This window comes from Antechinus flavipes, chromosome 3 (assembly GCF_016432865.1).
Source record: "Antechinus flavipes isolate AdamAnt ecotype Samford, QLD, Australia chromosome 3, AdamAnt_v2, whole genome shotgun sequence".
Taxonomy (NCBI): domain Eukaryota; kingdom Metazoa; phylum Chordata; class Mammalia; order Dasyuromorphia; family Dasyuridae; genus Antechinus; species Antechinus flavipes.
In genome coordinates, this window is record NC_067400.1 from 350,386,905 (window position 1) to 350,412,446 (window position 25,542).

General features: G+C 34.0%; 1 protein-coding gene across 1 annotated transcript in view; it reads right to left on the reverse strand.

Moving 5' to 3' along the window:
* Window positions 1-25,542, reverse strand: part of CFAP221 (cilia and flagella associated protein 221) — a 100,848-nt gene that overhangs the window by 57,295 nt on the left and 18,011 nt on the right. The window contains exons 5-8 of the mRNA XM_051985742.1: window positions 25,447-25,542; window positions 21,139-21,239; window positions 13,366-13,469; window positions 1,387-1,546 (exon numbers count right to left, since the gene is read on the reverse strand). Of these exons, the coding sequence (XP_051841702.1) occupies window positions 1,387-1,546; window positions 13,366-13,469; window positions 21,139-21,239; window positions 25,447-25,542 (461 nt within the window). The remainder of the gene's footprint in view (window positions 1-1,386; window positions 1,547-13,365; window positions 13,470-21,138; window positions 21,240-25,446) is intronic.

Below are 25,542 nucleotides of genomic sequence, written 5' to 3' on the forward strand. Positions count from 1 at the left end.
CAAAATACTTTGAACTTTTGATGGGAAACATGTGACAAAAATATAAAATTACCAATTATGTTTCTTTGTATATTTATATTTTGATTTATGTATTTTGTGTTCTTTGTATGTACTGCACATTTTGGGTCAAGATTTGTATAGATCTAAAAGCTGGGCAGGTATCCAGTTCTATATTTAAAAAGAACAGTCATTTTTTTTCATTTTCCAATTTATTTTAAGGTACTTCTATGACGGACATTTTCATTACCATTTGTAAAAGTCTAAAGAAATTCCAACTGAAAAATAGGGGCAAAAGCATACTTTCTATAACACTTGTTTTATCAAATGTCATTATATAATAAAGTCACTACGATTGCTGCTTGTCTGAACATTGTGACACCCTCCAGTAACACTACTCAACAAATCACCCTTTCATATCATTCTTCTCATGGAACTATTATAGACTAGTAGTCATTGTGATTGCAGTATAGTCTGAATTGACCTGGCAAGCTTCAAGTAGAAGGCCAATTTATACTAAGGAGATCTATTGAGGGGAGAAGCTGGGGCTGAATGTAGGACTTCCCAATGAAGGAAATACCAGAAATAATAGAAAAAACAGAGATGCAGAAATTAAAGAAAAAAATAGAGAAAACAATGAGCTAGGTTCATTTGTATAGAGTTCTGTGGCCTGTGGTACAGCTTATTAGACTTTTTCCATCTGTGATCCCTTTTCACTAGAAAAATTTTTATATGGACCCATCTTGAGGTGTTTCTAGCCACATTTGTGTGCATTGAAAAGTGTGCATTCAGAATCAAGACTGCAGTGAATCTATGCCATGCAACATGGGCAATGGCTGCCAGAAGCACATTAGATTCATTGTGTTTGATTCTGAATTAATTTTTGATCTTTGCATTCAGAAATCTTTCCAGAATTTCCAAATCTTTTCAGAAAATTTGCCAAATTTTTCATGAACCCCATTCAGTTATCTGACTTCATATGGAGACATGGCCCACAATTTATAAAGTATTTTTATGCAGAGATACTCTTGCCTATCTGTGCCTCTGCCAATTCTAAGCACCAGATGCTGGCCTGGACACCGACTGACCTCAGCCATATTGCTTCATTCACCAATCATTAACATTAGGTAAAGTATCAGATACATTGCCTTACCTAAAAGGCAAGGTTTGGAGCTACTTAAAAATGAAAGTGCTGAAGAGTCCAAATATGAATAAGTTAATACTATGTTCGTAAAGAATATTTTATGATTCCCATAATTTCATATAGTTTAGAGCTATCATTCCCTTCTCTCCATAAAACAACTCAACGGAATTTGGAGGTTTAAAAAATATTCCAAAAAATTTTAAAACAACTATAATCAATACCCCAATAACCAAGTGAACTTGTACCTCATAGCCAATTGAGGAGATGATGTCGCAGTGAATGTACATACATAAGGCGTAGGATTGAACTCAGAAACCCACAGCTGCAATTTTAATCGTGCAGTTCCATATCTAAATGGTGCAAATGTAATAGTCAGATTCGCTTTCCCATTGGATGGAATTATTCCTAGGAAAAAAAAATCCATATTTTATATTGTGTATTTTTCCTTTTTGCCAATTCTAATAAAAGAGGCCCAAATGAATAATACAATCATAAGGATCACTATCATCAGATTTTGGGAAAAAAGGTAAAATTTTTCATATTTCCATTGATCATATCAATTGATTGATTGCTATTGAAATGTTTTGGTAATGTAATGTTCCTCATATAATATGCCTTAGTATTAATGAATTTAAGATAAATTTTCAAAATTATAATCCCTAATCTGATTATAAAATATCAACATCAGTGCAATAAACAACATGGAAAAAGGAATGATACACATAAGGAAAAGGTGGTTTATCTCAGTATTAAAAACTCTTTGTGTTGAGCCTGATTCACTTTTCTGAGAAGCAGAATGATGTTCATGTCAAAGTCATATATCAATCAGCTATATTACAAAGCATATGCATGGGTAATTTTTCCAACATTGACCCTTGCAAAACCTTTTGTTCCAAATTTTCTCTTCCTTCCCCTTACCCTCTCCCCTAGCTGGCAGGTAGTCCAATCCATGTTAAATATATTGAAATACATGTTAAATCCAATATATATATATATATATATATTTATACAGTTATCTTGCTGCACAAGAAAAACAGATCAAGAAGGAAGGAAAAGAAAAATGAGAAAAAACCAAAATGCAAGAAAATAACAAAGAGAGTGAGAATGTGATGTTGTGTTCCACACTCAGTTCCCACAGTCCTCTCTCTGGGTGTAGATGGTTCTTTTCTATCACTGAACAATTGGAACTTGTTTGAATCATCTCATTATTGAAGAGGGCCACGTCCATCAAAATTGATAGTCGTATAGTCTTGTAATCAGCTATATTTCTTAATAAAATATGTGAAATGCTATGGGAGTAAAAAGTTCTCTGTAAACCAATAGTACTCAGGAAATAGACAGGGTGCATGAGTGACATGAACATACAAGGGAGAAGTTGCAAAGTTAAAAATAAAATGATTTGGTAATGGATATGAGAGGTGAGAAAAGTAGTTGAGGATGATTTCAAGGTTGTAAACCTATGTAACTAGAAAGATGGTAGAACTCTCAATAGCTAGAGGAAAATTCAGAAGATGGGAGAATATGAAAAGAAAGGTAGCAAGTTCTGTTTTGGATATATTAAATTTTAAAATTTGAGAAGAAAGGCAATCAGCTTTATTTTGAATATATTGAATTTAAAATTTTTAGCAATATCTGCTTTAGAATTTCTAATTTGAGAAGTCCTGTAGTTGGTGATGTAAGTCTGTAGCTCAGAAGAGAGAGTAAGACTGAATATATACATCTGCACAAGAATAAGAACTGACCCATGACAAAGTGGATATGATTATTAAGTGTGGTAATGACAGCCATGTTTTCTATACATATATACATACATCAACACATGTAAGCATATATGTATGTGTATTCATACATATATATGCATACATGTAAGAATATATGACTCTAGTACATTCAAATTATCTTTGACAGATTTTGAGTATTCCTTTCATCATACTCACACTCTACCATTTCTCTTATGGAGAATGTCCTCCTCCATTCCTCTTACCTCCTCTGAATTCTACTCCTTTAAAGCTCAATTCTAGCACTTCCTCTATGAAAACTTCTTTGACAAGTATTGCCTACAGTTTACTCTCCCTTCTTTGACCTATGATAGTGCTTACAGTTGGTGTGCTACTTTATATTGTAAATTAACATTCTATGTCTATATGTCTTATCCCCATTTAACATCTGATAAGTGTCCCCATGTTAACAAGATGCTATGGCCATTGAAATAAAGAGGTCACAATACTTTTGATTAGGCTGCTCCAACTATATGCTGAAAAACAGCAATGCAGTTATATGTTCAGTTCAGATCAGTTTATATCATGTTAATAATGTGGAAATTATGAGAAATACAAAGACTATTTCTTCTTTATTTTTACTATTTCATGTCTTGATGCTCAAAACAGACCCAAATTCTGGCAGGAATATTTCTATATTTATACAAATATTTCTATTATTTAATAGCTAGATGAGTTTAAATTAATGGGATTATTTTGATACATTCCATTCAGAAAAAAAGATGAACGCTGACAAATAGAACTGGGTTTATTTCGTGCCATACATATCAAGGTTGAACACATATACACAAAAGCATATATATATTTATGAAAACATAACTTCTTATTTCTGATCCCCAGAAATCTTCCATTTTATTATGTGAATGTCATTAAAAGTCTTTCAGAGAGATATCTAGGAAAATTACTTCACAGATCAATTATTCAATCAATATGCAGTTATTAAATGTTTCCTGGATCAGGCATTGTACTACATACTGGGAATACAAAGGCAAAAATGAAACTCCCTGTTCTCAAGATGTTTACATTTTATTGGGGGAGTGAGGAGAACATGTACACATATAAATATGCTTATGCAAAGATATATATGTATAAAATAAGCAAGAGGCAATTGGAATGTGGACAGCCCTATTGTTCTAGGCTCCCAGATTCATAATCTCAACATATCTTCAACTTCTCTGCCTGTCTGTCTCTCCTCTCTCTGTCTCAGTGTCTGTTTTGTTTATCTCTCTTTCTTTCTGTGTGTTTGCGTGTATCTCTCTGTCTCTCTGTCTCTCTGTCACTGTCTCTCTTCTGTCTCTGTGTCTCTGTCTCTGTCTCTCTCTCTCTCACACACATACACACACACACACATCACATATACAATTATTTGCCAGATTTTGCTATTTCTATCTTCATTATTTGCTGTAAATGCACCTGATACTGCTATTTTCCTTTTGGAAAATTCATCTATGACTTTCAATTTTCTTGAGCCTGGATTTTAAAAATTCTCTCTTTTTATGTTCTAATAATCTAAGGATCACTTTTGGAAATATGTCCATTTCATTTATCTTTGCTGGTGTATAATTAGGCAAAATTTTTTCTAATAATTTCTTCTGAATTTATTGTAGATTATTTTTTTCATTTTTAAAAAAATACTTGGTAATTTGGTTTTCTTTTATTATCAATTTAGCTAATAACTATCAATTTTACTAATTTTTAAAGAATTCCTGGTTTTCATTTATCATTCCTTTTTTGTTTTAAATTCTATTTGTCCTTTAGTTTTTTTAGAGTTTCTATTTTTATGTTTAAGTTTTTTTTTTTTTTTTAACTTGTTGCTTCTCTAGTTTTAAGTTGTATGTGCAACTCCTTGATCTGGTCTTTGTTTTGTTAATGAAAATACTTTGGTTTATCTCAAATGTTTGAGGATAATATCTAATTTTTGTCTTTTTTTTTTTCCCTGAGGCAATTGGGATTAAGTGACTTGCTCAGAGTTACCCAGCTAGGACATGTTAAGTGTCTGAGGTCAAATTTGAACTCAGGTTCTCCTGACTTCAGGCTGGTGCTCTATCCACTGCACTACCTAGTTGTCCCTTGTCATTTTCTTTAATGAAGTAATCTATTGTTTTTATCAATGGTCTTTGTTTCACTGATTCTTTACTATAATATTATTTAATTTCCATTTAAGTTAGAATTTCTTCTCCAGAAGCCTTTTTTATTATATAATTTAATTTCCATTGTTATCATTAATGGATGTGTTTAATATTTCTGTTTTATGTTTACTTAGGAGACCTTTATATCTTTAGCACTTAGTAAATTCTTGTTAAGATGCCAAAGTACCAATCACAGCCTTATTCTAAGGGATGTATGATCATGAACTATTGTAGGGCTTGCTAAAATACTACCATCCTATCATTATCATACTTCATCATTGTGTTCTTCCCCTCCACTATGCAAGATCCCAGTCACCCTTCTTCTGAGCTAGTCACCAACCCCTTTAGGAAATTATGACCTGATCATGATCTCAGAATCCTGAGTTGGAGTTATGCAGATGCCATTTAGAAAATTTATTCCGGAAATCATTTTGTAGCTCTGGAAGGTATTCCTTACAGAATAAATTCCAAGTGTCAAGGCAGTGACTGGTAAGGGTGACCACCCCTTTTCCTTTTTGCCTAGAGCAAAGTAATTCTCAAGGGATTAGCAGGAATTTCATTATATTTTCTTTCCTAGAGAATCTACCCCACTTCCCAAATTCTTTATTTGTGTTGAGGGCAGTATCCTTCTTTTACTTTCCTAAAATTCGATGTCCTTGTCATCTATAGCTCCTAAATCTCCTTTATCTCACTTATCCAATGAGTTGTAAAATCTTATTATTTCTACCTCCACATCTCTGCCATATGTACCCTTCTCTCTCTTCACTACTGTTTTTCAGGGCGTCATTATCTCTTACCTGATTGTTGTCAATAATCTCCTAAGTAATGTCTCTCCCTTTCTTCCTCCTTGTCTGCCAAAGCTATTTTTCTAAAGTGTGAGTCTGTCACTCCAACTCTAATTACTACCGATTACCTCAAATATCAACTATTATTTCATCCTAATTCATCAATTTTTTAAATATATAATTTATATATATATAATTCATCCTATTTTGTGTAATTTTAAAATTATGTCTATATAATTTACAAGTAAGTAAATACACATATATTGGGGATATGTGCTCAAAAATGTTTATAAATAGGAGTGGATGATCAAAAAAGTTTGAAGACAACTGACCTAGATAAAACACCTACAAGTTACAGTTTGCATAAAATATCAAGACTGTGGCAAAAAGTTCCTACAGCACAGATGGTCTGTTGGCATGAGCCATAATGCAATAGCTGCTGGAATAGCAAGCCAAAATAATACTATAAAATCTCATTGAAAAGAGAATTTTAAGCAGTTAAGATAGACACTGACTTCCCAAAGCAGTAGCAACAGAATTTGAACAGGCATGAAAAGATGAAAAATAAGCAACAGAAAGCAATGCTATTTTCAGAAGTCTTAAGAGGAATGTCTAACCAGAGAAGAAAGCATCTAGGTAATCAAAGTGGAATTCAGGGAATTTTGAAGAAATCTAACTACCTATTGTAACACTGGCAAACATTCTAGGAGCAGAGTTGTCTTTCCTAATTTGTTCAGCTCCATTGGCATTTAGCATAGTTTTCTGTACTTTGTAAAGAGTACCTGAATAGCATTGGGGATAGGAACCTCTAAATTGAAAGTTTATGGTTTCTCTTTTGTTCCTTTTTTGTGTTTAAATTTAAAACAGCATGAAGATTAAAGTGCTTAAGTATATATGTATACATTTTATAAATGTAAAAATGTATACATTTATATACAGATAAATGTATGCACATATGTATATATATGTTTTATATGTATTATACATTAAAAATAAGTTTAACAAATTTAAATATATATTAAATATGTGCATATTGGTACATTAATAGCATTATACAGTTAATGTTATAGTGACCAGACTAAGAAATCGATATTTGTTATAAATTTTGAAATTCTAAGTAGGCAAAAAGTCAGATTCTAAAAATCTCTATTTCAAAGTTATAAAACAAAAAACCCAGGGTTTTTAGGGGAATGAAGACAGAACAATGAAAGATACATAATAAAATCAATTAGAACATCATGACAAAGACAAAGCCTACTGCCTCAAGGTTTTTTACTACTTTGATTTAATTAAGGGGAAGAATATCTTAAATTTAAAACCACCAGTCCTCTAACAGCAGGAGGAACCCAAACAACCAAAAAACTACTAAGCTAAAATGCTGCATTTATAATGCATTTTTAACTGTATTGTTGTCTGTCTCATTTATACTGTCCCCCCTCAGGGAAGCATCATATCTTTTTTAATGTAGTATACACAGTTGGCATTCAACTATGATCAAAATTATATTTGCTGGCACAGTGTTCAATTTATACATAGATTGGGTTTCAAAGAGTTCTTTTGCAAGGCATTTATTTGTTTGGAATTTGACATATTTTCTCATAAAAAGCTGTGTTATACACTATATTTAATTTCCCAGACTAGCTCATATAATCCTAATGTAGTTCAATTATAACAGAATTGCCTTGAGTCTTGGGGCAAGGAAGGCAATGGAAAAGATAAAGGAAAATTTTTATCTCTTTTCCTGCATAGTGAAAGTTTATTGTTGTTATCTCTCTACTGCTCCTTCTTCATCCCTTTCTCACCTCTTAGTTCCTTCTTCTCCATGTCCTAATAACATCATGCTCCTCAAAACTCTCCACTTTAAATCCTACGTGGAAGTGCCTTTTTCTTATCTAGAAAGTATCCCATCTTCCAAAGTAGAAGGGATTCTTATCTAGAAAGTATCCCATCTTCCAAAGTAGAAGGGATGACCAAGGATAGCCTGATCATTCAACAAGATTATACAATATAACCTTTTTTCTGAACCCAAAATTATCTTCTAGTAGGAGGTGTGGATACACCATTTGAAATCATGTTTGGGACTTTGATTATGTCCCTTTGATGGATATGGCCATTTTTACTGACTTCATAATGAGAAGACTAATAATATCTCAATTAAAATATCAACTTCTGTTTGATTTCTAAAGCCTTTCACGACCTGGTTCCAGATATCTTTTCCAAGCATATTATTTCTTCCTCATTTTTTATCCAAACTGGCCCACTTTCTGTTCTTCTCACCTCAGTACCTGGAATGTTGTCTGCCTTTGAGAATTCCTCTCTCAGCTCCCAGAGCCTTCTATAGGAAGCCCATCTTGATCCTACTTGCTATGGCCCTCTTCCTGGCAATTACCTGATATGTATTTTGTATTTAATTTCACGTTCATATATTGTTCACTCTAATAGAATATTATCTCCACGAGGGTGGGAACTTTTCCTTTTCAGCTTCTATATTCCCAATGCACAATGCCTGATGTACAGGAGGTACTTAAATGAATAAGCCAATGAATCTCTTTTGATAGGGGGAATATCTTTGGCCTGGATAATATCCTTATAGTATCCAAGGAAACTTCTATGCCCCCATGGCAGCTGGGAAAAGTCTGGGGAGAAGGCCAGAGAGATGATAGCAGCCAAGGGCAGTGGTGGAATGCCGCGAGCTCCTGAACCCAACCTGGGGATGAAGGCAGTCAGCTGTCAGATAGCACCAAGTTTTTGAACCAAGCCTCCCAAAGTGAAGGGGAGCAGCCACATGGCAGTGTTTGAAGACTAGTAGATTGAGCAGAAGAAACATGAGTTGTTTTGATTATTCATGAGGTCCTTTGAGTTTTATGAATTAGTTTTTGTATTTTCTGTGAATCTACATAAAGGCTACCATATTGTTGTGTATGTATAAGTGAGTATATATTTATGTGTGTGTGTATGTTGCCTTGCCCAATAGAATATAGATTTCAGTTCATTGTAATTCATTCATAACAATTAGTACCATTTAGATTTAGTATGTAGGTTTTCCTGGAAAGTAGAAAGTTCCTCATCACTGAAGGTCTTCAAAGGGATGTTCAGTTGTCAGGGATAATGTAGACAGATTTCATGTTTTGGGTGGAGATTGGATTAGATGCTCTGTCCAAATCGACAATTTGTGCTTCCACAGATAAGAAAGAGTGCTGGACTTGGAATTGGACCTGAGTTTGAATTCTGATTCTGTCATTTATTCCTTATGTGATGCTGGCAAATCATGTCATCTCTGCTCTTCAGTTTCTCATCTAGAGCAAAGAAGGGGTTGGACTATATTGCTGCAAAGGCCCCTTCTTTCTCTAGTTGTATGATCCTATGTCTTTCTATAAAAAATGTGCATATCAAATTAGCAGGATAAAAGGTGAATATCCATTCACTAGAACTATGTAACAAATGTTTGAAAGGAACTGGTGTTCAGCTCACTGACACAAACTGGTGATCCTTAGCTACCAATTAACTCCTCAGTGCCCTAAACTAGAAGCCTCCAACACAAGATAAGGGACAATCCTGGGGTGTGACTCTAACCAGATTGACATGTGAATGAGAAATATTTAACAAAACACATAAAAATGTAGCAGAATGTAAATAATTAGTTTTCTAAGTCAATATGTCACTAGCATTTAACACCAAAGCCTTAGGCAGCACTTAAAATTGTACACTATAGAACCCTGACTGATCTGCATTGAGAGAAGGGGTTTTCCTCATGGATGGTGGTTTTCTAAATTTATTAATTTCTCCATGTTCTCCCACCCCCACTTCCCCTACAACTCAAAGAAAAATGTTCTTTCCAAAATTAGTACTTTAGGAACTTCTCTTTTAGAAATTCCTTCAATAGCAGTTTATGAGGTGCATTAGAAAAACAGTGTCTACTTTATGATAGCATACTTTTATTTCTATTCATAATTATCATTGCTCAACTCGATTGTGTAATTTTATTCAAAAGATTTGGCTCCAAGTGTTTTTTTACTGTTTCTAAAGATAAAATCTGTCCCTCTCTCTGACCCCAAGGATAAAGATTTTCTGCCATTAGAAATATTCTAAAAGGGATAAAGTCAGTTTCCAGTGAGGAGTGCCAAAGCAATTCCAGTGGCAAGCAACATTGTTGAAATAAGTATTTAGCTTTCACTTTGATGTAGATGTAATTCTCTTTTGTTTTTAAATATTAGTTTTTTTCTTTTTAAATTATAGACTTCTGGTAAAGGAAAACTCTCTAGGAAGGGAAAGGGGAAGAAATGTATTGAATGTAAAACCAAAAGAAATTCAAAAAACAAAAAAATTTAAAATATTAATCACTTTGGACTATAGTCACACTTTGTATGTTAAGCAAAGTCTGTGAATTAATACCAAAATTCAGTTTGCAGATTATCTCTATCCTATTCTAAAATAAGTGTAAAATTTGATAAACTATCTTTATTGTTAGAAATGCTTTATTGACACACTGAATACCTTTGTTGACAGTCAATTTGTTCCATTTTTTAATATTTCTAACATTACAGTAGCTGGAGATCATAGAGTTTCTTGCCCTGTGTTTATAGTGGGATGGAAAACAAAGACTGGTTGCTGTAACTAATAAAGAACAGCTTGGATCAAATTCTCAGGGTGATTATCAGATTACTAGACTATTATCTATATACATATCAGAGTCTAGAATAAATTTAAACCATCTGTTTGCTTCTAATTCACATTTGTTGAACAGAATACTTGCTTGCAGTGAGAAATGAAAGCAGTAAACAAATAGAAAACTATGTACAAAAAATAATACTCTGTTAGAGGATCTAATGGACCACTGAGAAAGATAATTAACTTTGTCAATCACAAATGTCTGCAGAAGCTATGACATAAATGTAACTCAGAATATAAATTTTTGTTTTCTAATTTCCTTAAGTGTATGGATTCTAGTTTGAGTATTGTTAGGACAAAATGCTCCTCAAATAAACTAAATGGCTAAACAAATTGTGGCATATGAATTTAGTGCTGTAAGAAATATTGTTATGTAAACTGGGAAAACATTTTTACAATCAAAGGTTCTGATAAAGGCCTCATTTCCAAAATATATAGAGAATTGACTCTAATCTATAAGAAATCAAACCATTCTCCAATTGATAAATGGTCAAAGGATATGAATAGACAATTCTCAGACGAAGAAATTGAAACTATTTATAGACATATGAAAATATGCTCCAAATCATTATTAATCAGAGAAATGCAAATTAAGACAACTCTGAGATACCACTACACACCTGTCAGATTGGCTAGAATGACAGGGAAAGATAATGCGGAATGTTGGAGGGGATGTGGGAAAACAGGGACACTGATACATTGTTGGTGGAATTGTGAACACATCCAGCCATTCTGGAGAGCAATTTGGAACTATGCTCAAAAAGTTATCAAACTGTGCATACTCTTTGATACAGCAGTGTTTCTACTGGGCTTATACCCCAAAGAGATACTAAAGAAAGGAAAGGGACCTGTATGTGCCAAAATGTTTGTGGCAGCCCTGTTTGTAGTGGCTAGAAACTGGAAAATGAATGGATGCCCATCAATTGGAGAATGGCTGGGTAAATTGTGGTATATGAATGTTATGGAATATTATTGTTCTGTAAGGAATGACCAGCAGGATGAATACAGAGAGGACTGGTGAGACTTACATGAACTGATGCTGAGTGAAATGAGCAGAACCAGGAGATCATTATATACCTCAACAACGATACTGTTTGAGGATGTATTCTGATGGAAGTGGATCTCCTCAATAAAGAGAGCCTTAATTGATCAAAGATGGACAGAAGCAGCTACACCCAGAGAAAGAACATTGGGAAATGAATATAAACTGCTTGCATTTTTGTTTTTCTTCCCAGGTTATTTATACCTTCTGAATTCAATTCTCCTTGTGCAACAAGAAAACTGTTCGGTTCTGCACACATATATTGTATCTGGGATATACTGTAACCCATTCAACATGTAAAGGACTGCTTGCCATCTGGGGGAAGGGGTGGAGGGAGGGAGGGGAAAAATCGGAACAGAAGTGAATGCAAGGGATAATGCTGTAAAAAATTACCCTGGCATGCGTTCTATCAATAAAAAGTTATTTAAAAAAATAAATAAAAATTAAAAAAAAATTAAAAAAAGAAATATTATTATGCTATAAGAAATAATAAATGTGATAAATTAAGTGCTTAATATACATAATTTCTGGGTCATTAATAATTATGTTGATCAGATAATTGATAGAATGATGGTCATTTGGCTTTCTTTCATAAACTAAAGATGAAATCATGGAGGCTGTTCAACAATACTTTTTTGTTTTTGAATACTTTTGAAAGAGTGGGTATTCCCAATAGGCAGAAATCTACTAACAATTAATTAACAATAAATAAAGAAGAATATTATAATGAGAGGCAGGCTTATTCTTATGAGGGGCTGGGGGCCAGTGACTACATTATGTTACTTTTAGACAAAGAGACCATCACTACATTAAAATCACTCCCTTTGGAAATCTAGTGAACCACCTCCACCCAAGCGAAGGTCCCAGGGAGAAAACACTGGATCCCTGATGTGAATTGGTTATTAATATGAGAGAAATAAATCATTTCTTTTGTTAATATAAAGAATTCAGAGAAGCACAAGAAAACTAACAAACTAAAACAGAGCATAGTAATCCAAATTAGGAAAACAAGGTAAAGAATGTCAATGATATAAATAGAAAGGAAAAAAAATTCAAACTGAATACTGTGTAATTATAATACCAAAAACTTAGACATGAAAATGAGATGAGGAAATGCTTCTCTCTCTTTTGCAAAGGTGTATGGAATGGGTATGGAATATTGTCTATTTCATCAGACCTGATTACTGTGTTGGATAGTTTTGCTGAACATTTTTTCAAATCTTTCTTTTTCGGTTCTTTGTTACAGGTGAGGGGTTGAAGGGTAGAGGAGGGAAAGGAATATATTTTGAAGTAAAAGTGATGTAAAAACACAAGTGAGCAATAAATTTGGAGAAAACATATAATGCTCCTCTTTTAAGTTTTCTATATTTTACACAAATACCCATGTGAAGCAGGAGATGAAGATTCTAAAATCTTCATTGTGATTCAGTGAGGCTAGACATAAAATCTTCCCTGTTTTATTTGAAATAGAAAAAGTCAGTTAAAATGAGGCCAAATGCCATATGCCAGAATTGGAATTTGAATGATTAATTTATGACTTTAACATAAATTCAGAACAAATTTACACAGATATTATTATTTATAACTTGCTAAAATAATAATGATTTTTGGAGGAAGTGATAATGATTATTCAAGATCTCTATTAATATTTATCATCAAAATGCTGCTACATTCAAATAGTGATTATCATCCTCCTCCTTTTTTCAACTTTAGAGTGACATTCTGAATCCTAACTTTAACCTTGGCATTCTGAGGTAATGTGAATCTTTCATTTTATAGCCACAATTCATGTATTCTAATTCATTCTATACTCATAACTTACCTGATGTTGGATGAACAATAAAAGATTCATCAGCTTGAAGCACAATGACATGAAACTCAAAATCTATTGGGCAGCTGCATTGTAGAGGAATAACATAATCCTCACTGAAAAACAAGGGAAAAAAATAAAAACAAAACCAACTACTGTTAAGCTTTTAACTAACATAATAGCACTTTTCCAAGAAAATGAAAAACTGAAATTTGCTAGATGCTTAGGGTTAAATTCATACATTTATCATTTTTTTAAAGAACTTCTCACTCCTATGAGAAAAATCAGTCAAATAAGAAGCTAACAGTTTGAATTCAAACCCAAGTTTTCTGATTGGCAAATCCAAATTTAGTGGTCTTTTCATTATATTATGTCTTCTATCTTTAAATATTATCAAGTGACTCAGGAATATTTAAGAAATAGTTAACAAATCTAAAAGAAAATGAAGCATCTAAACTGTTACAATAAAGGAATACCTCTTTACCACTACACACCTCTCAGATTGGCTAAAATGACAGAAAAGATAATGGTAAAAGTTGGAGGGCATGTAGAAAAACTGGGACACTAATACATTGCTGGCGAAGTTGTGAATGAATCCAACCATTCTGGAGAGCAATCTGGAACTATGCCCAAAGGGCTATCAAACTGTGCATACCCTTTGATTTAGCGGTGTCTCTACTGGGCCTGTATCCCAAAGAGATCATAAAAAAGGGAAAAGCTCTCATTTTGCAAAAATATTTGTGGCAGCCCTTTTGGTAGTGGCAAGGAACTAGAAATTAAGTAGATGCCTGCTGGAATCTTTACAAACTGCTAACTCATTAGAGTTGATAGATTATTGATCTGATCTTACAAGAAGATATTTTGGGCCAGAACCTGGAACAAGGTACTAAGGAGAACTAATTGATACAATGCTTGTGTTCACACCTTTACTCACTGGAGTTCACAAAGTTAACTGTGTAACTTTGTGAATTCACACCTCCCTTGAAGCATTTAGGGCCAGAGAGCACTATGGGAGAAAATCCATAATCTCTCTCTCGAATCCCACAATTCCTCTCTTTCATATATAAGATACAGACAGAGGCTCTCAGACAGAATTCAGCCAAATTACATGGAGAAGAGTTTTTCAGAGGAAGAAGCTACGAGTTGAGTCGAGAGTTCAACAGAAGATTGAGAAGGCTCTCTCAGAGGCACAACCAGATTCACTTCATCTCTCACCACTGTGGTGGCTGGGCTCCTGCACTTCCCCCACTGAGACCAAGCTGGTCTGAAAGACTCACCAGAAAGCTAGCCGAGCCCCAAGTGAAGGAGACAAGAGATTCATTCCATCTTTGTGCTGGCTGGAGGCTGAAGAAAGCAGAGGCAGAGGCTGAAGGACAAAACCTTTGGATTTGGAGACATTCGGAGGGAGCTCTTGGAACCGAGCAGAAAAATAGGCCTCTAAGAATCTAGCTATCCGGGCCCAAGGAAAGAGACACGACTTGGAAGGAGAAATAAACATTTGTATTTTTACCAGCTGGCTGCATTTGTGGTGATTATTGATCTGAACTGATACTAAAGCTGCCTCCAAGAAAATCTCCCCCAAGAAACCTTCTCCCCCAGAGAGAACCTTCATCTTATATATTTTAAAGAAGAAAAAACTACTACAGATGCCCATCAATTGGAGAATGGCTGAATAAGTTATGATATATGAATGTTATGGAATATTAATGTTCTATAAGAAATGATCAGCAGGATGATTTCAGAGAAGCCTGGAGAGATTTACATGAACTGATGCTAAGTGAAATGAATAGAACCAAGAGGATATTTTACACAGCAACAAGATTATATGATGATCAATTCTAATGGGCATGGCTCTTTTCAATGAAGTGATCCAGGCCAATTCCAATAGACTTGTGATGGAGGGAGTCAGTCATCTGCATTCAGAGGAAGGTCTATGGGGACTGAGTGAAGATCACAATATAGTATTTACTACCATATACAATATCATCCTACACTTATGTTGCACTTTAAGATATACAAAACACTTTATGTAGAGTCTCTTATGTTGTCAATCTCACAGCAACCCTCTGAGGTAAGGGACTATAGGCCTTATTATACCCATTTTTACAAATAAGTCATAACCCGCTCAAAGTTATCACTATCCATCAAGCTAGAAAGTATCAGAGCCAAGATTGGAATCATAACTAAAGCTTAATGCTACAAAGGTTGAACGTTTTTCCCTCAGTTAAGTCCCTTAATAATTTTTTCAGAAGTACATATCTTATATTGGCTCAAATCTTTAAAATATAACTCTCAAATTCAATACCCATTACTCTGTGTATGTGTGTGTGTGTGTGTGTGTGTGTGTGTGTGTGTGTGTATCTGTCTGTCTCACAGTTTCTGTGCCAATAAAATGCAAAGGTATGTGCATTAGAATTGATAATAATAGCTAACAAATATGAGTGTTACACAAAAATACATTGTAAATTATACCTGCCTTGCTGTCCTTGCACTAGTTGTCCCCATGCTTCTTTTTCACTTACACCAATTGGAAAGAATCCCTGCCCCCTGTCAAAGCTCAGCTCAAGACTTGCCTGATTCCAAGTATCCCACCCTTCAGGTAGTAAGATTTTTTCCTCAACCTGAAATTACTTTGTCCTTTTCCATGTATACATTGTTTCCCTAGTAGAACAGAAGCTCCTGAGGGCAGGAATGTCTTATTTTCTCCATATTCCCAATATTCAGCACAATTCCTTGTAGACACTCACTAGCAAATATAAATGTATGTAGAAGCAAATATATTATAGAAGATGGAGGGGAAAAATGATCAAGCCTCGATGGAAGAAAATCATGTCTTTTATTAGGTAAGCTTTGGAGTCAAATACAATTATGCAAAATCAATAAATGTTAAGAATAAGTAAACAGCATTCTATTTTTCATGAATTTTCTCTTCCTGAGATAGTTCTGTATCCAATTTTAACAACCTGGAATAACTAATGAAAAAATGTTTCCATTAATAGAAAGCTCTCAAGAATGAAATTTTTAATTCAAAAAGAAAAACTATTAATTAAGGAGGTGTCTAAAAGGTGATTCAACTAACAGTCAACTAGGATTTAGTGCCTACTAAGTGACTGGTATTAGCTAAGGGTTGAGGATATAAAGAAAAATAAAAAATAGTCCCCTATTCTCAAGGAGCTTATGGTCTAATAGAGAAGACAACATAAAATATATCCAAGAAAAATTGAGGGATCTGTATCCCAAGGAAATCATAAAGAAGGGAAAAGAACCCACATGTGCAAAAATGTTAGTAGCAGCTCCTTTTGTGGTAACAAAGAATTGGAAAATGAATAGATGTCCATCAATTGGGGAAGACTGGATAAGCTAGTCTATGAAGGTAATGGAATATTATTATTCTATAAAAAATTAACAAACTGATTATATAAAAGCCTGGAAATATTTACAAGAACTAATGCTGAGCAAAACAAATAGAACCAGGAATACATTGTACACAATAACAGCAAGAATGTGCAATGATCAACTATGAAAGACTTAGTTTCTCATTGTTTCAGTGATCCAAAATATTCCCGATTGACATTGGACAGAAAATGCCATCTGCATCCAGAAAAAAGAACTCTGGAGAGTGAATGTAAATCAACATGTTATGATATTCACTTTTTCTGTTTTTTTTCCTCTCATGATTTTTTCCTTTTGTTTTGATTTTTCTTTTTCAACAAAATTCATAAGGTACTATATACTACAAATAAACGAAAAACGACAATAAAAAGAAAAATTGGGGATAATCTCAAAGAAAAGGCACTAAGATTAAGAAAGGAATTTTAGATGAGACATGAAGAAAGTCAGGGAAACTAGAAGGTGGAAATGAAGAGAGAGTGGTCCAACAAGGAGGACAGTCAGTGAAAATGTCTAGAATCAGGAGACAAAGTATCATGTGACAGTAGCTTCAAAAGACTGACGTTCAGAGAACTCACCAATCAACTTAGATTTTAAAAGACATTAAAGAAATATGAAAGCAAGGGCAAGTAAAAGAGAATAATAAAGAAGGATGCCAAGGAGATATATTCTAATTTTGTTTCTATTTCCTCTGCCAGGAAATTAATTTTTGGGCTACAAAAAATGTAAAGAAATTGTATATTAAAAGCTTATAGCCAGGAAAAACAAGGTAATCATAAGGAGCTACTCTTGTCTATTGATCTGGGCCTGACAAACCCTTTCTACTAGTTGCTCCTCATACCTGGAATGCCCTCCTGTTCACCACTGCCTCTTGAAATCTAGGACTTTCTTGAAGACTAAGTACAAATATGTCCTTTTTAATCAGATTTTTCTGATCTCTTTAGTTCCAAGAGCCTTTCTCTCTAAGACTTATGTATATGACTATATGCATATAAGTTCTATATTCTTATATGTGTATAAGTTTTTTGTGTGTTAAACTGTTAGCTTTCTGAAATCAAAGACAAATGCACTTTGTATTCCTAGTATCTACCATAGAGCTTGGCATATAGTATGTTGTTGTTGTCTAATCATGTTCAATTCTCCATGATCTCATTTGAAGTCTCCTTGGCAAAGATACTGAAGTGATTTGCTATTTCCTTCTCCAGATCATTTTACAGATGGGGAAACTGAGGCAAACAGCATATAGCTAGTAAATATTTGAGGCCAGATTTGAACTCAGTAAAAAAAAAAAAAGTTATCCAGTATTCAGTAAAAACTCAAAAAAAAAAAAAAAAGTCTTCCTGATTTCAGGCCTGGTACTCTGTCCACTGCAGCAAAAATGCTTGCCTGCTTGATTCCTATTAATTACAGAGAATTTCCTATCTCTCTTCACATTTAGTGTATACCTGGAAGGGAAAAATCTATTGAAATCCCAGGTCAGTAAAAGGTTTATAAAATAGATAGGGAAGAGTTGGAGGAAGTAATAAACATTTATCAAGCATTTGTCATATACTGGAGACTGTGCCAAGCATTTTACACTTAAGAATGGAGTATTAAAAATGCTATCAGCCTTAGCCTTAAAGAAAGATGCTCCTGAAAAATCCTTGGGTTTGACAGATTAGTTTCTTCATGATCAAGTAAAGGAAAAATCCAGATTTCCTAATAAACAAATTACTTAGGAACAGTTTGAGGAAAGTATTATCATCATCTAACATGAGACAGGATTGCTGATAACAAATATCCTATTCTTTTCTTCCTTTTTTGAAGCTAGGGATTTATGCCAGTGATGATTTTATTGTAGCTTGCTAGGATTAGTATAGCAGTATACACATCTGATATATACTCAGGGGGTCCTCAAACTTTTTAAATAGGGGGCCAGTTCACTGTCCCTCAGACTGTTGGAGGGCCAGACTATAGTTAAAAACAAAAACTTTGTTTTGTAGGCCTTTAAATAAAGAAACTTCATAGCTCTGGGTGAGGGAGCTCAGCTGCCGCACCTGGCCTGCGGGCCGTACTTTGAGGACCTCTGTAAAAATTCTCCCTAACAATTTAAGGTGTCTTCTGGTATTATCTACTGATTTTGTCTGCAAGGAATAATAAACAAATTTCTCAAAACTGCTGTACCTCTATAGCTATAACCAATAAAGCAACTAACTGCTCACATAATCCAGGAGACTACTTTATGAAGGTAAAGTTTCAGAGGTGGTGAACTAGTTTGGAAAGAAAGACTAGACCTTGGCCCCAGGGCAAGTGGAAAGATATTATAGAAAATATTTTTCTTTAATATAATATAAAGGAAATTCTTAATTATAACTATCAAAAATGAAACTAACTGCCCTAGTATATGGTGAGTTTTCCATCTTTAAAGATGTTTTGGTAGTAAATGTTTTACCATTTCTCAGTTACTGTAAAGGAGATGCATGACTCATAAATGTTGGACCAAATTACTTGGAATTCCTTTCCAATATGTAATTTATTATTAATCTTAACTATTTTATTTTGTAAATAAGATGAATTATAATTTCATCAGCTTCTTAACTAGATTTATTGAATTTTGCAGAGTGCTGCAATTGATAGATTATATTTTTCCACTACTGGAGAATTACCATCAAATATTATAATTAAATATAAACCTAAATACATACACACACATATATATTTGAGAGAAACTGGGTGTCAAACTGGAAATGCAAATCAAAGACCTATCTATTGATAAGTCTTCCAGTTTCCAAGACATTTTAGGATTAAGGAAACATTAGTGGCAAGAGCCCTTTTAGCTATTAATGTGTCCCTGCTCCCATCATTCATTTAGGTTTAAATCCAGGGCAATCACTTAAGCAAGTAAGAGAGGCAAAAAACAGTAACATTTAGTGGTACAATTTTGAACAGACTCTGCTTACTGACAGAGTGTTTGGAGAAAGTAAAAAAAAAATCACACTTATCTTTTATGGCAAAGATATTTTTAAAGTATCTCTATTATACAAACAATTATAATTTTAAATAAACTGTTTAGCTGAAATTTCCATGCTGAGTACAACAGAATGAATGTGACACACACACACAAATCCTTGGGAAAGGGCACCTAAAAATGGTTAGGTAGATAACAAATAACCAAGAGTCTCCAGAAGGAAGGAAGGAAGGAAGCAAGGGAGGGAAGGAGGAAAGGAAGAAGAAAGAAGAAAGGAAGGAAGAAAAGAAAGAAAGGAAAGAGGAAGGAAGAGAAAAAGAAGGGAGGAAGAAAGGAATAAAGGAAGTAAAGAAGGAAAGAAGGGGGGAGGAAGGAAACACATGGTCTATTTCCTTATGGAGCTTATAACCTAGTAGATGATATAACACAAATTGCTATCATAAACAATAAAATTTAAGTACATTAAAAATATGTTTAGGTTTTAAGAGAATTCACAGGAGAACAAATAATTTTTAGGTGAGGAGATCAAGGAAGGTCTCAAGAAAAAGATTGTATTGGATTTAAAATTTGAAGGATGTACTGGATATGACAAACATGAAAGGGGCAGTTGTGGGAAGGTTATGTTTTTCTTAAACAGAAATTTATATAATTCTTTGAGATTTGCAAACAGTTACATCCATGATCTCATTTGAGCCTCACAACAACATATGTAGCAGATGAAGGGGGAAGCTGTTCATAGGATATGGGAAATTATGGAAAATTTCCCAGGATCTATTCTTAGGGATCCACTAGTTGTTACAGGAGGAAAGTCCTTCAGAAAAGGCAACCAGTGAGAGAAAAGGCAGCTTTGGCAGCTGATATTTGGAGAGTTTGGAATCGGGATAGGAATTAAGGGGGAATGTAAAGCCTGAGGATTATCAATTTACAACCAGTCGGCTAACTACTCACCATAACCAAGATGAAAAAGATGAAATTCCTCTTTGTCATTTTTGCACACAACTATCTTTTTGTAACTTACTTTCTCTTTCAATGTGTTGTTTAACATTTATTTGGTACTAGAAGGATTAAATGCCTAAACACTCTACTCTAAATTCTGTAATTTCTTACAAAGGGACTCCATACTCATCTAGGGATATGGTCCTAGGATATGCCACAATCGTGACTTGAGTGGAGAGGGAAGAGGAGGAGGGATGTGTGTGTGGTGCTTTCAGTTTATTTTATTGAGTCTGAATGTTTTCATTCTTAAATCATACATTAAGTAACATGCAGAATCAATTTTAAGTTATTTTCCAGCAATGGGAATCCTAGATTAAAATTTTTTATTGGAAAATATAATCTTGCAATTGGAGAAATAAAAATATATGTTTCTAAATCTATAAGTGACCCTTGAATTTCCATAACCATAACACCGAATTTTTAACAGATGGGCTTTTAATATTGTAACTCACCTTTCTCCAACTGGAATATCTGGTAGATTTATAAATGAAGGAAATTCCAGAGTGTTTAGGACTGGATAGGCATGGAGAGGAATAAGTAAAGTTTCATCTCCCTGGAAACAATAAAAATAAATTCAAATCATACTGAAAAATAAGATTTTTTAAAAGTGTAAACATTTGCACACGAAAAATCAGATCAAAAAGGAAAGAAAATGAGAAACAAAACAAAATGCAAGCAAACAACATCAAAAAGAGTGAGAATATTATGTTGTAATCTACATTCAGTTCCCACAGTCCTCTCTCTGGGTATAGATGGCTCTCTTCATCACAAGATCATTGGAACTGGCCTCAATCATCTCATTGTTGGAAAGAGTCTCGTTCATCAGAATTTATCGTCATATAATATTGATGTTGCCATGTACAATGATCATGGTTCTGTTCACTTCACTCAGCATCAGTTCATGTAAGTATCTCCAGTCCTCTCTGTATTCATCCTGCTGGTCATTTCTTACAGAACAATAATATTCCATAACATTCATACACCATAACTTATTCAGCCATTCTCTAACTGATGGGTGTCTGCTCAGTTTCCAGTTTCTGGCTACTAACAGGGCTGCCACAAACATTTTGGCACATACAGGTCCCTTTCCCTTCTTTAGTATCTCGTTGGGATATAAGCCCAGAAGTAGCACTGCTGGATCAAAGGGTATGCCCAGTTTGATAACTTTTTGAGCATAATTCCAGATTGCTCTCCAGAATGGCTGGATGTATTCACAGTTCCACCAACAATGTATCACTGTCCCAGTTTCCCCACAAATCCTCCATCATTCATCATTATCTTTTCTTGTTATCTTAGCCAATCTCAGAGGTGTGCAGTGGTGTCTCAGATTGTTTTAATTTGCATTTCTCTGATCAACAGTGATTTAGAACAACTTTTCATATGATTAGAAATGGTTTTAATTTCTTCATCTGGAAATTGTCGATTTCCTGAAGAAGCTTTATATTTTATATTGAAAATGCTAAGATTTCTTAGCCTTAAAATTTAGATAAAAATTCAAGAATGCTTTAGTACAATCCTTTAAAAACAATTATTAACACTCAAATATCCAGGGATATTCTCAACAAATACAAAAATATGCATTAACTGCTTTTATTTCAGAAAAGATAAGTAAAGAAAATCTTTAATAGCTGCTGATTAGGGAAAACGCTGAGGCTACAGTTCCAAGTAACCATGTGGAGGACAGGTATAGGAGTTTGAAGACAGCAGTTTGAGCTTCGATTTACACATGCACTTGGTAATCTAAGTAGAGAAGTCTCCTGGATACATATGCTTACTTAAAATGGTTTCTTGCATTCATATGGCATTCTAAGGTTCATAAAATATTTTATAAGCATCTCATTTTATTCTCACAATAAGCCCTAGAGGTGTTACAAGTACTATTATGGTCGTTTTATTAGGCCCAGGGAGTTTAACAATATTGAGGAATATTATGAGTGAATTTCTTAAAATCAGATAAATGTTACAAAATTTCTATATAACCAGGGGTTTTCAAACTTGTTTGGTCTCAGAAATTCTTTATATTCTTAAAAAGATTATTGAGGAGTCTAGAGAGCTTTTATGTGAGATATATCTATTGATATTTATCATATTAAAAATGAAAATATCTTAATAACATTATGAAAATAGCTTTGCCCTTGTGTTCTTTCCCTCCTCACCCATCTCCCAAAAGGGCCTCAGGAGCTATACATTGCAAACTGTTGCTATATATATAACCTCAGTTTGAGTTGAGGGCTATTATTTTTAACCTCAGAATATGTTTTTTCACTGGAGTTCTCTGGTTTATAATGGCTTTTACTATTCTTTTAAAAATTTTAGACTAATTTGTTATTATGACACACTTTTAAGTTTCTATAAAACTAGAGACTTTAAGGGTTCATTTTCAGCAAGGGCAAAGAATTATTAAAAGAATTGACAGAAAATGTTAAAGGGATTTTCCAGAAACCCATTTCGCTGAAGATTTTTTAAGAAAGGATAAGCAGGTACCTGGGTCATAGTCCTGCCTAGAAACAGCAGGATAGGTTGGCATTCCTATTAATGCAAATAAAAGAATTTTTAAAAGGATAGTATAGAGCACGGCTTCTTACACTTTTTTCCATTTGCGACCCCTTTTCATCTGAGATATTTTTATGTGACCCTGAGTATATAGATATATAAAATAAGCCTACAAATAAAACATTTACTGAGAATCAATCATAAAGAAATTTATTTTAAAACAATTATTTGATATACATATAATTTTATCATTTATTAAAGATAAAAGCAAATTTACATACTAATGAGATGAATGTGCTTGTTTATTTTTTTCATAAAGAATTAAATTCTGGCAGATTATTTGGTATCTTTTATTGTTGCCAATTTTTTTGTAACTCTTACATTCAGTCCCATGGCCCCATATGGGGCTTTAGCACAGGGGAATTATCTAGATGGCACAGTGAATGGATAGACCACTGGCCATCAGAATCAGGGGACCTGACTTCAAATCTAGCCTCAGACACTAATTAGCTATATGACACTGGGCAAAGCAATTAACCCCAACTGCCCCCTTCCCTCTTCCCAAAAAAGAAAAAGGCTATATATAGAATAGGAGCAAATACTAATACAAATCCCCAGATAGCCTGTGAAATAAACAACCCAACTGATAAATGTAGTGATAATTCTGGATCATGGATAATTAAGAAACACATAGAAAACAGCTTTAAAATTTTTAAGAACTTTAAAACTTTTAGAAGATGTGAATGTGTAATATGTTTTAGAAAGATCTATATCCCAAATTTATTTTAATAATAGCTTTTTTATTTTCAAAATACATGCAAGGATATATTACAACATTCACTCTTGAAAAACTGTGTTCCAAATTTTGCTCCCTCCCTTCTCACATACCTCCTTTAGATAGCAAGTAATCCATATAGATAAATGTGTGCAATCTTCTAAACATATTTTCACATTTATCATGTTGCACAAGAAAAATCAGATCAAAAAGGACAAAAAAAAAAAGAGAAAGAAAAAAGCAAGCAAACAAACAACAGCAAACAAAGGTGAAAATACTACATTGTGATCCACATTCAGTCCCTATAGTCCTCTCTCTGAGTGCAGATGGCTCTCTCTATCACAATTCTATTGGAATTGGCCGAAATCACCTTATTTTTGAAAAGAGCCAAGTCACTTGATCATCACATAATCTTCTTGTCCCTATGTACCATATTCTCTTGTTCTACTCACTTCACTTAGCATAGTTCATGCAAATCTCTCCAGGTCTTTTCTGAAATCATCTTGTTGATTGTTTCTTATAGAACAATAATATTCCATTATATTCACATATTATAACTTATTCAGCTATTCCCCAACTAATGGGCATCCACTGACTTTTCAGTTCCTTGGCACTACAAAAAAGGGCTTTCACAAACATTTTTGCATATGTGGGTCCCTTTCCCTCCTTTATAATCTCTTTGAGATACAGGCCCACTGCTAGATCAAAGGGTACACACAGTCTGATAGCCCTTGGGGCACAGCTCCATATTGCTCTCCAGAATGGTTGGATCAGCTCACAACTCCACCAACAATGTATTAGTGTCCCAGTTTTCCCATAGTCCCTCCAATATTTATCATTGTCTTTTCCTAACATCTTGGCCAATCTGACAGGTGTATAGTTCTGCCCCAAATTGTTAATAAAAAAAAATCTTTTAAAATGATTTTGCTACCTAGGTCCCCAAAGAGAAATTTCCCCTATCATGTCAGGACTATATCTTATCTTAAAGAGTTACCCAGAGAACACTGATCAGTTAAGTGACTTTTCTAGTGTGCCAACCAGTATGTAGCAGAGACTGGGCATGAATTAAAGTCTTCCTGGTTTCAAGGACAGCTTTCTCTCTATCCACTATGCCTTTACATTGCCTCTCACCTAAAGGGTTTCCTATTTTAAAATCTGAAAGTTTATTTATGTTAAACAATTAATCATTTTGTTAGGATTGATACCTGAAATGGTACAGTAACGTTTAGGTACAAGAAAACTGGAAAGATGAAGGAACAGAAAGATGGGATAATTTTGTTAATACAAGTATAAGGATTAAGCATTAGTCTGTTTCACTCACAGGCTAGGTCCTCATTCATTAAATCACTTAATCCCTTTACAACTTCCAAAAATGATGATGGAGTAATAAAAGTATTCTGGTACCCAAAACAAAACAACACTCCACAGCAGGCTTTCGTTTTCTTATACTTTTACCTAGAAACTCAGTTCTTATAGACATTTAGAAGCTTACCTGACAGTGAATGCGGATACAATCATAATAATAACGCCATTCATCTGGAGAAAATTCAACTGTCACTTTAAGGGACAGGCCAGGAACAAGACGATT